This window comes from Panthera onca, chromosome C2 (genome assembly GCF_046562875.1).
Source record: "Panthera onca isolate mPanOnc1 chromosome C2, mPanOnc1 haplotype 2, whole genome shotgun sequence".
Lineage (NCBI taxonomy): Eukaryota > Metazoa > Chordata > Mammalia > Carnivora > Felidae > Panthera > Panthera onca.
The window spans coordinates 48,065,831-48,082,235 of NC_138347.1; the positions used below are offsets into that span (position 1 = coordinate 48,065,831).

The 16,405-nt window shown below is 36.1% G+C and overlaps 1 protein-coding gene across 2 annotated transcripts in view; it reads left to right on the forward strand.

Moving 5' to 3' along the window:
• TBC1D23 (TBC1 domain family member 23) overlaps positions 1-16,405 on the forward strand; it is a 58,233-nt gene that overhangs the window by 13,560 nt on the left and 28,268 nt on the right. For both annotated transcript variants that reach the window (XM_060640838.3, XM_060640837.3), the window contains exons 2-5: positions 8,063-8,174; positions 9,537-9,642; positions 10,667-10,871; positions 14,775-14,898. In XM_060640838.3, coding sequence (XP_060496821.1) covers positions 8,063-8,174; positions 9,537-9,642; positions 10,667-10,871; positions 14,775-14,898 — 547 coding nt within the window. The remainder of the gene's footprint in view (positions 1-8,062; positions 8,175-9,536; positions 9,643-10,666; positions 10,872-14,774; positions 14,899-16,405) is intronic.

A 16,405-nucleotide genomic window follows, 5' to 3' on the forward strand; every position in this document is an offset into this window, starting at 1 on the left:
CCATTCTAATAGATGTGAAGTTTTAACCTCCATGTGTTTGGGGGTTTTTCTATTTTTTTCTTGTTGATTTCAAGTTTCATAACATTGTGATCTGAAAATATGCATGATATGATCTCAATCTTTTTGTACCTGTTGAGGGCTGTTTTGTAACCCAGTATGTGATCTACTTTGGAGAATGTTCCATATGCACTCTATAAGAGTGTGTATTATGTTGCTTTAGGATGAAATGTTCTAAATATACCTGTTAAGTCCATCTGGTCCAATGTGTCATTCAGAGCCATTGTTTTCTTATTGATTTTCTGCCTAGATAATCTGTCCATTGTTGTGAGTGGAGTATTAAAGTCTCCTGCAATTATTGTATTATTATCAATGTTTGCTTATGTTTGTGACTAACTGATTTTTATATTTGAGTGCTTCTATGTTGGGGGCATAAATATTTATAATTGTTAGCTCTTCTTGATGGATAGACCCCTTAATTATGATTTAATACCTTTCTTCATCTCTTGTTACAGTCTTTATTTTAAAATCTAGTTTGATACAAATATGGCTACTCTGGCTTTCTTTTGATATCCATTAGCATGATAGATTGTTCTCCATCCCCTCACTTTTTTTTTTTTAATGTTTATTTATTATTAAGAGACAGAGAGAGGCAGAGCATGAGCATGGGAGGGGCAAAGAGAGGAGGAGACACAGAATCCAAAGCAGGCTCCAGGCTCCAAGCTGTCAGCACAGAGCGCAACACAGGTCTCGAACTCATAAACCGCGAGATCATGACCTGAGCCAAAGTTGGATGCTTAACTGACTGAGCCACCCAGCCCTCCCCCCGCTTTCAATCTGCAGGTGTCCTTAGGTCTAAAATGAGTCTCCTATGGGCAGCATAGAGATAGATCTTACTTTTTGTATCCATTCTGATATCTATGTCTTTTGATTGGGACATTTAATCCATTTACATTCAGAGTGATTATTGAAAGATACAAATTTATTGCCATTGTGTTATCTGTAGATTTCATGTTTGTTGTGATGCCTCTGGTCCTTTGTAGTCTTTGCTGTTTCCACTCACAGAGTCCCCCTTAGGATCTCCTGCAGGGCTAGTTTAGTGATCATGAACTCCTTTAGTTTTTGTTTGTCTGGGAAAGCTTTTATCTCTCCTTCTACTCTGAATGACAGCCTTGCTGGATAAAGGATTCTTGGCTGCACACTTTTCCTATTCAGCACATTGAATATTTCCTGCCACTCACTTCTGGCCTGCCAAGTTTCAGTGGGCAGGTCTGCTACTAACCTTATGTGTCTACTCTTGAAGGTTAAGAACCTTTTGTCCCTAGCTGCTTTCAGAATTCTCTCTTTATCTATGTATTTTGCCAGTTTCATTATGATACGTCATGGTGTTGACCTGTTTTTGTTGATTTGGAAGGGAGTTCACTGTACCTCTTGGATTTGGATGCCTGTTTCCTTCCCCAGATTAGGGAAGTTCTCAGCTATAATTTGTTCAAATAAACCTTCTGCCCCTTTCTCTTGCTCTTCTTCTCCTGGGGCTCCTATGATACGGATATTGTTTTGTTTCATGGAATTACTTAGTTCTCTAATTCTCCTCTGATGATCTAGTAATTTCCTTTCCCTCTTTTTTTCAGCTTCATTATTTTCCATGGTTTTATCTTCTGTTTTATCTATTATCTCCTCTGCTTTTTCCATCCTCACTGTCACTGTATCTAGTTTATTTTGGATCTCAGTTATAACATTTTAAAATTCATCCTGACTAGTTCTTAGGTCTTTGATCTCCACAGCAAGAGTTTCTCTGGTGTCTTGTATGCTTTTTTTCAAGCCCGGTTATTAATCTTATGACTGTTCTTCTAATGTATGTTCACATATATTGTTTATATCTGTTTTGGGTAATGTTCTGGCTTTGATTTCTTCTTGACCTTTCTTCTGGGGAGAATTCCTCCATTTTGTCATTGTGGCTGTTTCTGTCTTTTGTGTGTTTTAAGAGCTTATTATGTGTCTTGCACCTTTGAGTACTACTATATTTAAAAGGAGTCATATGCTGCCTGGGGCCTGGCACTCCAGGAAGTGTTTTTGGCATATGTTGCATGTACTCTTTTATTGCATTTGGCTGCTCTGTCCCACTGGTCAGTCCTCTGCAGAGCTCCTCCTAGCTTGTAATGGTGCAGTGTTTGGACCTTTAACTAGGTGTGCTTTGATTTGTTGTTGAAGTAACTCTGGGGAAAAAAAGCGAGGGGGGGGGGGAGCCTAATTCCATAAAAAGAGAAAAATGAAGGGGGAAAAGAAAACCAAATAGAGAATCAAAAAACTATAAGTCTAATTCCAGAGAAAGAGGAAGGAAAATAAGAAGACAAAAGAGAAAATATGATAAAAGAATAGAATAAAAATGCCTAATCAAAAAATATATATATTATATATAAATTATTATATAATAAATAATATAAATATAAATAATTAAAAATGTATAAAATAAGAATTCATATATATTTATAAATATATATATATGTATGTATGTTTGGTTTGACCATAACAAATCAGAAACTATGAGCCTGATTCCAAAAGAAAAAAAGAAGAAGAGGGAGGAAAGAAAAAGAAAAGGAAAGAAAAAGAAAGAGATGTCTGTTGGTGCCTGGGACAGGTGGCTGTGCTGGTCTGGAGGAGAGGCCAGCTGCTTTGGGTCAGCCAGTCTTGCTCCAATAAACAACCAGTTACCAGGCACAGAGGGGCGGGGTTTGGTGTAAGCGTGTCCTGCCTCCACTGGGGGCTGCTGTGCTGCTCTCTGAAGTCCCACCATGTTGGTGTTGGGGGGAAAATGGAAACACCCCATTCTTTCCTCCCCACCCCAGGTGTCTCAACCCACGCTGTTCAGGCAGCCCTCAGAATAGCGAGGGCAGTCAGTTTTCCCTGCTCTACAGTTCTCCTGCTCCTTCTAGGCACTCAGTTGGGATTCAAAACTTTGAGTCTTAAAGGACCCAGCTCTGTGTGGCTCCTCTCCCCTGTTCCAGAGTAGGGCCTCATGGTCCTGCTGATAAAAGGCTTTTTGGCTGGTACCCTCAGGGTCTTTTGTCCTTGGGGAGGCAATAAACCCTCTTCCCAGAGTACTCTGGAAGAGGGGACTATTCTCTCCTAGCGTGCCCTGAGATCGCTACACCGGGCTGTGCACTTCGGCCGGCTCCCTTCTCCCCAGGAGCGTGTGCTAGGGCTCCTGGCTCCGCTCCAGAGAAAGTCAGTCACTTATGAAACCTCCAAATTTCAGCTCCAAAGGCTGTTTGCAAACAAACAAAACCCTCAAAAAACTGGTACTTTTGTATATCTCTTTCCCCTGTCCAGGGTCCAGAGAGGTTTTTCCTTTTGTGCTAACTGGATGCTGCACTTTCACAACCCCTCTTTCTTTCTCTCCCTTTTGTCTCTCCACAGAAAGTGTTCTTTCCCCTCCGTGCCTATGCCATTTTATCTCCCCCAGTTCACATACACACACCTTGATTCTGCCAGGCTCTCTCCCTCCAAGTGTGGAGATGCTTCTGCCACTCTGAGGTGTGAAGTTTTAATAGAATTGATTTTTGAAGAATAAATAATAAATGATGCATATGCATCATACACTTAAGTAGTTGAACTGTTGGTACATATTTTCAAAATTAGGAGACAGTCATATAGCTAAAAAGTTAAAACAACTCTAATATTTATTAACTGATGAATGGATAAATAAAATGTAGTATAACATGCAGTGGAATATTATTTGGCAATAAAAAACATGTACTGATACATGCTATAACATAGATAGACTTTGAAAACATTATGCTAAGAAACCAGACACAAAGACTGCATAAATAAAATTCCATATATAAACTGTCCAGAATTGGGGCACCTAACTGGCTCAGTTAGGAGAGCATGAGACTCTTGATCTTGAGGTTGTGAATTTGAGCCCCACATTGGGTGTAGAGATTACTTAAAAATAAATAAACTTTAAAAAATAAAATGTCCAGAATAGGTAAGTGTGTAGGGACAGAAAGTAAATCAGTGGTTGCCAGAGGCTGGGAGTAGGGTGGGGAGGAGTGGAATGGCTGATAATGGATGTAGAGTTTAAGTGCAGAAAGACACATGTAAAAAAATAAGAGATAAACTAAGCGTTTTCACCTCCTGTTTGGAGTGTGTACAGCTAAAGTTTTAATAAATTTTGAAATTATAGGGAAAAGAAGATTTTTAGAATGTGGTTATGGGCAAAACAATTTAGAAAAAAGTGAAATAAACAGTTTTTTTTGTTTCAGTGGCAGATTTTCTCTGACTTTTTGACTTTTAGGAACACAACATGCATAATCCTAGTTGCTTTTAAAAATGATAATTTTGAATGGATTCAATATATTCAGAAAATAATTATGTACAAAAATTTAAATTGAATTTATTAATCCTAGAAGCATTTAGAAATCTGTATTTAATTTGGTAGTGCTTAAAAATTCATGTCCCCCCCCCCCCCCATCATACCCCTTTAACTTGCATTGTGCAAATGCTTCCATATGCTAGAAGTTACTCACCATTTGGTTGAAGAAGAAAAATTCAGTTGCTAGTTTGAATAAACATTAACTTCATATGAATTTAGTCACATTGTTTGCCTTGCTATAATTCTAAAGCAACTTGGGTTACAGTGTTTAGGTGATGTTGCCACAAACCATCAGCTGAGGGGAAATTCTGTTGTTTTATTTAGGCTTTGAAAATGTGTCCTTGATAGATCATCAACAATAACCTGTAGTGTCGTACTAACAAATAGTACGGTTTTCAATGTCATAGAATTAGGAAGAGATGCATTTCTGTTACTTGGCAACCCCAAAGCTTTGGATTTGCTTTGTGTTGAACCTTCTAGCAAAGTAGACAGTTACTTATTTTCCAGATTTAACTAGGATAAGTGGACAAGACCTATACTTTCCTATTTTAAGAGCTATCTGAATCCCCAGTACGTTTCTACCAACCTTTGGCTTGTGAGGTTAGTAAGAAGCCACCATAATGAAAGAAGATTGATTGATTGATTGATTGATTTTGACATTTGTTGTCAGTTGGTTTCCATACAACACCCAGTGCTCATCGCAACAGGTGCCCTCCTCAATGCCCATCACCCACTTTCCCCTCCCTCCCACCCCCCATCAACCCTCAGTTTATTCTGTTTTTAAGAGTTTCTTAGGGTTTGCCTCCTTCCCTCTCTGTAACTTTTTTTTTCCCCTTCCCCTCCCCCATGGTCTTCTGTTAAGTTTCTCAGGATCCACATTAGAGTGAAAACATATGGTATCTGTCTTTCTCTGTATGACTTGTTCACTTAACGTAACACTCTCCAGTTCCATCCACGTTGCTACCAAAGGCCATATTTCATTCTTTCTCATTGCCAAGTAGTATTCCATTGTGTATATAAACCACAACTTCTATATCCATTCATCAGTTGATGGACATTTAGTCTTTTTCCATAATTTGGCTATTGTTGAAAGTGCTGCTATAAACATTGGGGTACAGGTGCCCCTATGCATCAGCACTCCTGTATCCCTTGGGTAAATTCCTAGCAGTGCTATTGCTGGGTTATAGGGTAGATCTATTTTTAATTTTTTGAGGAACCTCCACACTGTTTTCCAAAGTGGCTGCACCAGTTTGCATTCCCACCAACAGTGCAAGAGGGTTCCTGTTTCTCCACATCCTCTCCAGCGTCTATAGTGTCCTAATTTGTTCATTGTAGCCGCTCTGACTTTAAATATTCTCACCTCAAAGAAGATTTAAAAAACCATAAACTCCCCCCCCCATCATATCCCACCAGACATGTGTCTTGATTTTGAATGTTAGGTATTGCTTGCTCAAAAGTAGAAGGAAACTTGGTTTAGGGGGAAGGAAAGTTCTATTTGAGAGCTAAGTGCCATAGAGTTCCTATCTCTCGATAGGAACTTGACCCTTACGTGAATTATTTAACTTCACTATTTTCAGCTGTTTTGCTACTTTTTACAAGTGCATTTGTAATGTCTTATAACTGAACTTTTGAATACTTTGTTCAGAAGATAACATTAATTTAGTTTGTGAGAGATGCCTTTTACTACTTAAGTTGGAGCGTATTCTGGTTTCTTGCTCATGGTTGTACTGTTGGAGACCATGTTTGTGGTTCCCTGGGGGCAGCATCAAAGACTACAACAGCAGCTGTATCAACAGGGATGTGCTTGTACATTATTATGATTTAAAAAGTATGTCGAGGGTTGGGCATTTTGCCCTAGAATACCGACTTTGTTGTCTGGAAAAGTAAGGGATTTGGCAAAGTTACTTCAAAAAGAAACCAAGGATTTTTGCCCTGAAAAATAGAAAAATTCTAGTTCTTCATTTATTTGGTAGAAGAATTCTATCTCATATGATGGTATTTACAGTTCATTTACATATTTAATCATTAAAAATATGGTATTTATTTCTCAAAGATCACATTAAATTTTCTTTGTTTTATGGTTACAAACAACCTTTCACATTCTAACAGGCTCTCTTGTACATTTTGACCAGATGAGAAGAGATAAACCCCATTCTTTATCAACTATAGGCCTGAAGCATTTCTGAACAGTGGACTTGAAATCTTTTTCCCTCACTTTCTTGTCCAACACTTTGGTGACCACATAGCAAAAGGAAAAAAAAATGTTTCTTGCGTGGTTACTAGTTATATTCTTGTTCTTATGAATTTGTAGTAGCTAAAATTTGATCACTACTTTTGTTTTGAATATGATCCCAAGTGATTATATATATTTCGTTTAATTCCATTCCCTTAAGAGGGTAACACTTTAGTAAATTTACCCATTTAAACTAATATTCTTGGAATCCTGTCAGTAGGGGAGATTTACATTATCTTATTAAGAGAATGTGAAATGGTAGTAAATTATTTTCCTCAAAACCATCTTCCCACCCCCCTCACCCCCACCCCCAGTGTGACAAAATCTTGGTTTCCTGATTGTAGTGGGAGACTCTTTCAGCCTGCTTCAAAGATTTTTAGAAATTGTCTGGCTGAGTTATGGATTTTTATTTATATAGATTTCTTATGTATTGTACATTAAAATTATAAACAATGACTAAAACTCAGCTTTTGAGAATTCTGAGAGAATTACTTATTTTAAGTGGTTATTTCATGGCTAAAAAACAATTCATAATGTTTGTGAAAGTTTTTGAAAAATATATTCTTTTTAACCATATACAAACAAAAATAAAATTTATTTCATGTTTAATTTCCTCCTTAAACCTAGCAGACTGTACATAACTGCTTGCTGATGTACTCAATGATGTATTCTTTTTCTTTAAAAGAATATATATATTATATATATATAATATATATATAAAATGGTGATGCCATTAGAACTTTTTTTGTTCATCTGACATTTATTGGACACTTACTGTAAGCTAGGCACAGCTCTAGGCATGATACCTGTGTGAGTTATGTACTAAGTATTCCCATACAGCACTGAATTCTTGGCAGAATCTTATGATTTCTCCTCTTTGCCACTATTTAGCATAATATCAGGAGCATAAATTCTGGAACCAGACTGTTAAAATTGGAATCTTGGCTAGAATACTTACTAGATGAGTGTTCATAAACTATATAACCCCTCTTTGCTTCAACTTTTGCATATGTAAACTGGGGCCAGTGATGATTGTGGTTACTTCATAGGGTTGTTGTGAGAATCAAAATAACACCTGGACAGTATTTGGAACACTGCCTGGCACAAAGATAGTGCTCTATAAAGTGTGAGTCAGTACTACTACCATGAATAGTAATATTACTGTGACTTTTAAGTGCTGTCATCCTGCTTGTGCTGTCTTCTCTTTTTAAATTTCTTTAATTTTAGAAAACATAACTGAGCTTGTTAGAACTAAGTGCAAAATAAGAGTAAATTGCATGAAACCCTAGATTCCCTTCCAAGGAAACAAAATGCTGTGTATGCCTTGGCATTACATTTTGGCTGCTGAGAACCTTTTCTTCGTAGACACACACAGCCTTTAATAGGCCATGGTTATAAATTAATCTTCAATAAGAAAAAAATAAGTAGAATTGATCTATTAAGGACTTGTTTTTTAGGGAAAAAGATCTTGCAGAAGCTCTGGAAGCAGGAGGTTGTGATCTTGAAACTTTGAGAAATATAATTCAGGGAAGACCACTACCTGCTAATCTGAGGGCCAAAGTTTGGAAGGTAAAGTAACTGAAAACTAAAGCAAAATGTCATCACTTAAGAATAACATTTGAGAATTTTTATGTTCATTTGTCTAAGTTGCAGAAAACTTCATCATCTTCTGACCACGTTGCATCTAGAGAATTTATCAAACAGAGCAACTTAAATGGTGTGTTTCTGTCATGTTTGGTTATTTAATAATACAGGTTTTGAAGGGCAATGCTTTTTCTTTTGTAGTCATTACAAATGATGTTTATAAAGATTGTTTAATGAAATGGGAAAATGCAACCAATGAGTAAAATAGGATTTATAATTGCAGACATGGAATTATCTCAGCTATATTAAAGACAAGGTGGGGAGAGGACATAGGTCTCTCTGTGTGTTGGAATTATAGGACATTTTACTTTGCTTTATTTTCCTCTTCATCTGTTCTGTAGTGCATGTGTCACTTTTTAATTTTAAATTAAGATTTTGTTATGATTACAAAAGAAATACTGTTTGTTAAAACATACAAGCAGCAGATAAGATAAAAACTATCTGCTGTCTATCACCTATGGGTAAAACACATAATAATGTCTTGGTATATATCTTTTTATTTTTTCTTCTCTGCACATATATCTGTAACAGAAATGGAATAATAACTGTACATAGCATTCTGAATGTTTTATTGTAGAAATTTAAAACACATACAAAAGTAGACTTACATAATGAACCCCCATGACCCATCACTTAGTTTTAACTGTTAATATTTGGCCAGTCTTGTGTGATTAATATCTCTATCCTTTCCTCCCTGTCTCACCCACTGGATTATTTTAAAGCAAATCCTTGGTAGCACACTAAAATACTTTAGTACAAAAGTCTAAAAGATAAAGACTTTTAAAATAAGCATAATACCATTAAACTAAAAAAAATAATAATTCCTTAATGTGTCCTCACATGGCTGAAGGGATAGGGGCTCTCTGGGGTCTCTTTTATGAAGGCACTAATTCCATTATGAGGGCTCCACCCTCATGACCTAATCACCTCCCAAAGGCCTCACCTCTAAATAACATCGCATTGGGGATTAGGTTTCAACATCTGAATTTTGTGGGAGGACACAAACATTCAGTCTATAACATTGATGATGTTTGCTGAAATAAATTTTTGTATGCTATTCACTGGATTGACATGAAGTAGTAAAATTTAATGTAGGGAGATTTAAAATAATTGTGTTCATTATGATATGACTGAAGGGATCAGCATTTGGTGGAGTGTAAATACATTACTTTGTAATCTTTGAAGTATGTATTATTATTTCAGAATTCAGGACTTTCCATTATTACAGTATATTTTCTAAAAATGAGACATGACATACAAAGCTAATTGCTTTTATCTTTTTTCCAGATTGCTCTAAATGTTGCAGGAAAAGGTGATAGTTTGGCATCATGGGATGGTATTTTAGACTTGCCAGAACAGAATGCCATTCACAAAGATTGTGTAGAGTTTATTGGTAAGTTTAATAATTGTTTCAAACTGAAAAATTTTGAAAATAATATTTTGAGGTAGAAGAGTTACTCTTTAATAGAATCATCTTGTTACAGTTTGGGATATGTTAAATTTGTGAACGGCTAGTAAACAGTCGTAGGACTTTGGAAATTCTTATGAAGTAATATCTAGTATTTATAAGAAAGAGAGCCCAATTTTTAGTGTAGGGTTTTTTTTTTTTTTGTTTTTTTTTTTTTGTTTTTTTTTTTTGTTTTTTGGCTTATATGTTCAGTTCTTCTGGTACCTTTATAGTTTTGTTGCAGTTTTAAAATTGTTTTTTTGTGAAAAGGTCTGTATGATCTTTAGTCTTCACATTAAAGGGGTCTGTGTTCTAAAAGTTTACCTATAAACTTTTGCAGATCATAGGTAATGATCTGTAATAAAAAAAAAAAAACACACAAAACTATTTTAAGTCATGGATGAAAAGGTTTCCTGTCACTCCACAAGGTCTTTTCAAGCTTAAATGAATTTAGTTTGTATTTTTAAATTCATCTATAGTCCTTAGTGTCTTTTTGTTTTTCTTTTTATTACAATTTAAATTTTACTAGATAGGCTTTTGTGTACTAACCACAACAGAAACATTATTGCTAGTGTATTCAAAGGAAAGGGAATTTATTGGTAGAGAATTAATAACCTTCTCTGACAAAGCTATAGTGACAGCTGCCCATCATTGGGTAGATGATAATCTTTTGTTTAGAAAACACCTTTTTGCTTTCCAGGAATATGGGTTAAGCATCTTTCCTACCTCTCTACCTCGGATTGCCCATTTTTATGTTTAACATATATATAGGTCAAGTATTATTGAGTTAAATACTGAATAGCTAGTAAATACTAAATAAAAGGAAACATGCTTTTGCGTAGTTTTCTTTTGCCCTTGTCATGCTCTGAGTACACTAAGGAAGTATTGTGTGTTTGAAAACAAGTGTTACTTGCAATAACTGAGTCTCTAACAGGCCCTTGGTAACTTAATTTTGACACTTATTTTCTAGAACAGCTTTCAGTGCCACAAGAGAAAGCAACAGAATTACTTTTGGATATTGAATCCGTAATCACCTTTTACTGTAAATCACGTAACATTAACTACAGCACATCCCTCAGCTGGATACATCTACTGAAACCATTGGTGCATCTTCAGTTGCCACGCAGCGATTTATACAACTGCTTTTATGCTATCATGAATAAGTACATCCCCAGGTAAAACACGTTTTAGTAATAATAGTTTTTAAATTAATAAAAGTCTGATTTGTTTTGAACTAAAGTTAGATTTACTTTGGTGGTAAAGTAAAAGGTTCAAGTATTTGAATCTTAACTGTTATTTGACTTTATTTCTGTGGTTGTAAACGTTTTTTAAAGGGTTCTTTGGTTAAGAATTTATGCTTGTAAAGTTGGTACAATCTTTTGGTAGTATCCCTATTATAATTTCTTTCCTTATAAAATAAAAATACCATTATAGTGTCTATACGAAAAGTAAAATTTTTGGAGTGCTGCCTTAAGTGAGGTGCTAGCATTACAGCTTGAAAAGTAATCCTATATATGCAGGCACTGAATGAGTAATTAGGAGTGTGCTGAGTATTAGGAAGATGAAATATAGAATGCTAAGGGCATATTCAGTGGGGGCGACCTAACTTGTCCTGGAGGTCAGAGATGACTTCCCTGGGCAAGTGACCCTTAGGCTGAGACTAGATAGGTAGATGTTTAGATGGTTGCAGGTGTGGAGGGCCAGAGGAGAGGTAGTGCAGGGGCTGCATCCATGAGGCCAGAAAGAATTCTTGTAGTTCCCTGTGCTACCGATTAGGTAGTCAGGATTTCAGAGTGAAGAGGAACTTTTGACATAATCTGCACAGGGAATTTTGGATGCACACTGGAGTCCTTGAGGGAGCTCTTAAAAATCCTGATGCGTATTTGTATATCTGACTATCAAATCAAATCTCTGAGAAGGGCACCCAGACATCATTGTTTTTTTTAGAACTTCTCAGTTGACTGCAATGTGCAGCCAAAGTAGAGAACTCTGCTATTCTGGAGCTTGGTAGTTAAATGACTACCATTCTTTACTGCTTTCTGTGATACACACTATACTAAATGCAGGTGCTTTGTGTGTTTTCTTACTTAAACTATGACCGCTAAAGGGTAGGTATCTCTGATATACAAGTACAAAAACTGAGGCAAAGAAAGAGATTAAAGACTTACTCATGATTACACGTCTGGTGTATGTCTGAGTCAAGATTTGAACCTAAGTTTGGATGGCCACCTGTGTTTTAACTAATACAGTTTTCCACCCTGGTTGCTTGTTAGAAACCACTGAGTAGCTTTTTCTTTAATAGCTCAAGATACCATTTTCAGATCGTAAAATTTATCCTTTTAGTGTGTGTATAGCTCATTGTTTTTTAGTATAGTCACAGGATTGTGCAGCCATAACCACAAAATTTTTTAGAACATTTTCATCTCCAAGAAGGAATCCTGTACCCATTAGTAGTCAACTCTCCATTTTCCCCCAACACTGTCAGCCTGAAGCAACCACTTTCCTGAGGCAATCTTTCTGTGTCTGTGAATTTACATGCATTGCATGACTATATCACATTTTATTTACTCATTCAACAGTTGGACATTTGGATTATTTTCAACAACATTTGGACATTTGGATTATATTCATTTTGGTTATGAATAATGCTGCTATGAACATTTGTGTACAAGTTTTTGTGTAGACATGTATTTCATTTCTCTTGGGTATGTACCTAGAAGTGAAATTGCTGAGTTATATTGTGACTCTATGTTTAACCTTTTGAGGAATTGCCAGCCTTTTCCATAAGTATATCATTTTACATTTCCACCAGTAGTGAATGAAGATCCCACTTTTTCCACTATCAACATTAAAAAAAAAATTATTATAGCCAAACTAATGAGTGTGAAGTGATATCTCATTATGGTTTTGCTTTGCATTTCTGTGATAGTCAGTGATGTTTAGCATCTTTCATGTGCTTTCTGGCAGTGTGTGTATCTTCTTTGGGGAAATGTCTGTTTAGCCCAAGAACTTTTAAAACATGTGGGTCCTTGAAGTTTCAACTATAAGTGCACTAGGTAGAGCTTAGGCATATTTTTTAAAAACTCCCCAGGGTAGAGAACTCTTTGCTACCTTGAAGCCACAGTGCTTCATATACATAAAACAGACCCAGAGATGCCGGGAATCAGGACTGTGGTCGTGGTAGAGCAAGACTGGAATTCATACTTACGAATCATTCAGTTGCACTAGGTTTCTCAACTGCTTGTATTTTACCACTGCTTGGTGTAACAGAGCTAGTGATGGCAAGGGACATGATGCTCCAACTTTTTCTCTAGAGACTATGTTGGTAGTGGTAGTTAGTAATAGTAGGGGAGGGGGCTTTACCCTGAGTTGTATAGTACACTATCTTGTTGGGTTCCTCCAGGTACTGTTTCTATGAGTTCCACATGTAATACAACACTCCAGGCAGGGTCAGCATTAATGCCTCTGGATAGAATACAGCCCCACAAAATGCTGCTAGAAGAATTCCATTATAATGTATCTTCTCATTACAGATCCAGTGTAACATGGGTAGAATCCTGTCAAGTCGAGCACAGTGCCTTGCAGTGGAGAGTAGCTTTGCAGTACAGAGCTATTAAATGAATAGATGCTGTTGCAGTAGCTAACTCCCTGAGATGTCCTGCTAGGGACACATACTAGGCAATGGTTCCTACAATTTTATGTCCCTACTCTAAGGTTCCCGTGTCTTGCCTTAACAGTCAATTGCCTTGCATTTATTAGAGTGGGGAAAGTATTCAGATGAAGGAAGAGGTAATCTTGCCAGTATGAATCCAGTTCTGTCTCTGGGCTTCTGAATTAACAGCCTAGGGCCTTCTCTACAAAATTTCCCTGTTATCTACAATATAAAAAAAAAAAAAAGTAGATAGAGAGTCATACCAAATCCTGGCATTGATCTCAGATCTTGGTTTTGCAGAAATTGTTTTTCATTGTTCCTACTTAAATAGCATTTGACAATATTCTTTATCAGTGCTTTTATGTTAAAACTGTGACATTCATTTCATTAGCTTTTTCACATGAAGCCTTTTGCTTCATTTCAATTTCTTTACAATTTGCTTTTTTAGAGACTGTGCTTCTACCAAAATACCGCTTGTTGAAATACTGAATTATATATAGAGAAGAGTCGTATGGCATGATAGTTTAATGCACAGTTTTTGTGTACAGCTCTTAGCTGACTTTTTAAACTATGTGACCTTGGGTGAGTTACTTGCCCACAGCTAAGCTTCAGTTTTCTCATCTGTAAAATGAGGAGAATAATAGTAACTGTTTCATTGGGTTGCTTGTCAAAATAAAATTAGATAACTTTGTAAAGTGCCTGTTACAGTGTCTGGCATGTGATATTTTCTCAGTAAATATTGACTTTTATTGAGATCACCTGTCCTTGAGCTGTTTACATTTTTATTGATTCATTAGACACAAGGGAAGAAGGCAAGAAGTAGTATACTTGTTTAATAAAGTGTTTTGTACCTCTTGGGATTCATTCTGAGCACTAGTACCCAGGCCACTTCAACTAAGGCTCTTGATCCAGTATTTTGTTACCTGTGGCCATTTTAGACTTTTACCTCTGCTAAAGGACATTCCTAATTGAGTATGTTAACTATGGAGCTAACCTAAAGCCTTCCTAGGAGTTTCCTTGTATTTGGAGGGGAAGAAGAGAGCTGGATTTTTTTTTTTTTTTTTTTTTTAAGACCTCTATAGTTCTCCTTTTGGGATGTAGAACTTGTCAAAATAACCTAAATGGTCTCACTCTTTCCAGTGGTCCCTGTAGTTCTTTCTTTTGAGTGCTGTCTGGGTTGAGCTGGAGAGAATCTCCTTAGAGTTGGCTGTAGACCTGCTGTTTCTACAAACTTTCTGTCAAATCAGGGATATTAGGTGTTAGCAAGAGATTTCTGGCTGATGTATCATGTAGGCTTTCTGTGAATGCTGTGGTGTTCAGGCATTTTGGGGGGTGGGGAGAAGGAGGTGGGTGTTGCAAGAGGACTAGTTACTGATATGATCATTTCTGATCCATTAATGCAAACCTTGCTTCTCTTGTCTTTTAGGGATTGTTCTCTGAAGGGAAGACCATTTCATCTTTTCCGATTACTCATCCAATACCATGAGCCTGAGCTTTGTTCTTTTCTTGATACAAAGAAAATTACTCCAGACTCCTATGCACTCAACTGGGTAATAAAGTGAAAGTAGGAACACTTAATGAAAAATAGCTTTCTATAAAACTATAGTTAGGTTTATTTTCCCCTAAGGAAGAGAAAGAAAAGTACTAAATTATAGACCGTTACTACTTAAACCAAAGGAGTAAAATTATTGGTACTTCCAAAATAGGTTTTTTAGTTCTTCACCATGTTAGTTCAGATTATTTAAAATGAAGTTTAGCCTTTTGTTGTTTTACATGTATCTCATATTGCATAGATAGTACATTCATATGTAATATTTGTGAGATATATGTATGCAATATGTGCTAATATAGGCATGTAATATATGTAAATATGTGGTATGTATCAGTTCACTTTAAAACTTTGTGTGATTAAATTGTTGATGGTGTGTATAAGAATTGATATCCAAACATGAGGAAAATGACTTAAGATTATATTGATCAGTAAGAAATGATCAATATAAAGAAATACGAAGTACATCTCAATGCTGTGTTATTCTATATATTTTGAATGGGAAGTTTTATTATTCTGGGTCAGTGGTTCTCAGACCCTTTGGTGTCAGGACTTTTTATACCCCATGTTTATTGAGGATCTCTAGTTTATACAGATTATGATGGTTAGAAATTAAAACTAAGAAATTTAAATATTCATTTAGAAGTAGTGATAAATCCATTACATGTTAACATTAATAGCCTATTTTTCTAATGCAAAATAACTGTATTTTCCAAAAGAAAATCAGAATAGTTACATTGTTTTATATTTTTGCAAATCTCAATATTCGGCTGATCACAAATAGGTAGATTCTCATACCTGCTTCTTTATTCAGTCTGTGATGGTACCACAATTCATGTAGCCTTTGGAAAAGTATTGTTCACTTGTGAGAGAACGAGTATGAAAAAGGCAATTAAAGTTCACGTGTTATTATGAAAATAGTTTGACCTCGTGGACTCCCCTGTAAAAAATACTCTTGGGGATGTCTAGGGCTCCTCAGACTACACTTTGAGAACTGCTCTTCTCAATTAACTTGAAGATCTTTCTAAAACAGTGATTGAGTCCTGGAAGAATATATATTCAGAAATTAAACATACTCTTTGATCATGTCTTAACCTAGCTTTCTTCAGAAAGGATTCCTTTCTTCCACTTATTAACTGTGTGATTTAAAACACTTAGCCTCTGAGCTTCAATTTCTTTATCTGTAAAATGGGAATAATAATAATACCTACCTCAGAGGGGATGAGATGAGTAAACAATCAGGAAAAGATACTTAAGAGAATCCTAACTGGTTTCAACTGTCATATTAAATCTCAGACTGCAGCAGCCTACTCTTTAGTGTTAGCCACAGTCTTATCACTTTGAGTTGAAATCATAAAACACCTATAAAATTGTAGTTTCACTGAGATTCATATATTGCCATTCATACTTATTTGTATTCAAGTAAAAAACTAAGCATTCTGATGCCTTTTAGAGGTCTCTGCTGTCACATCATGCCTCAGAAATGCTCTTTCTGTTGCCACAACTCT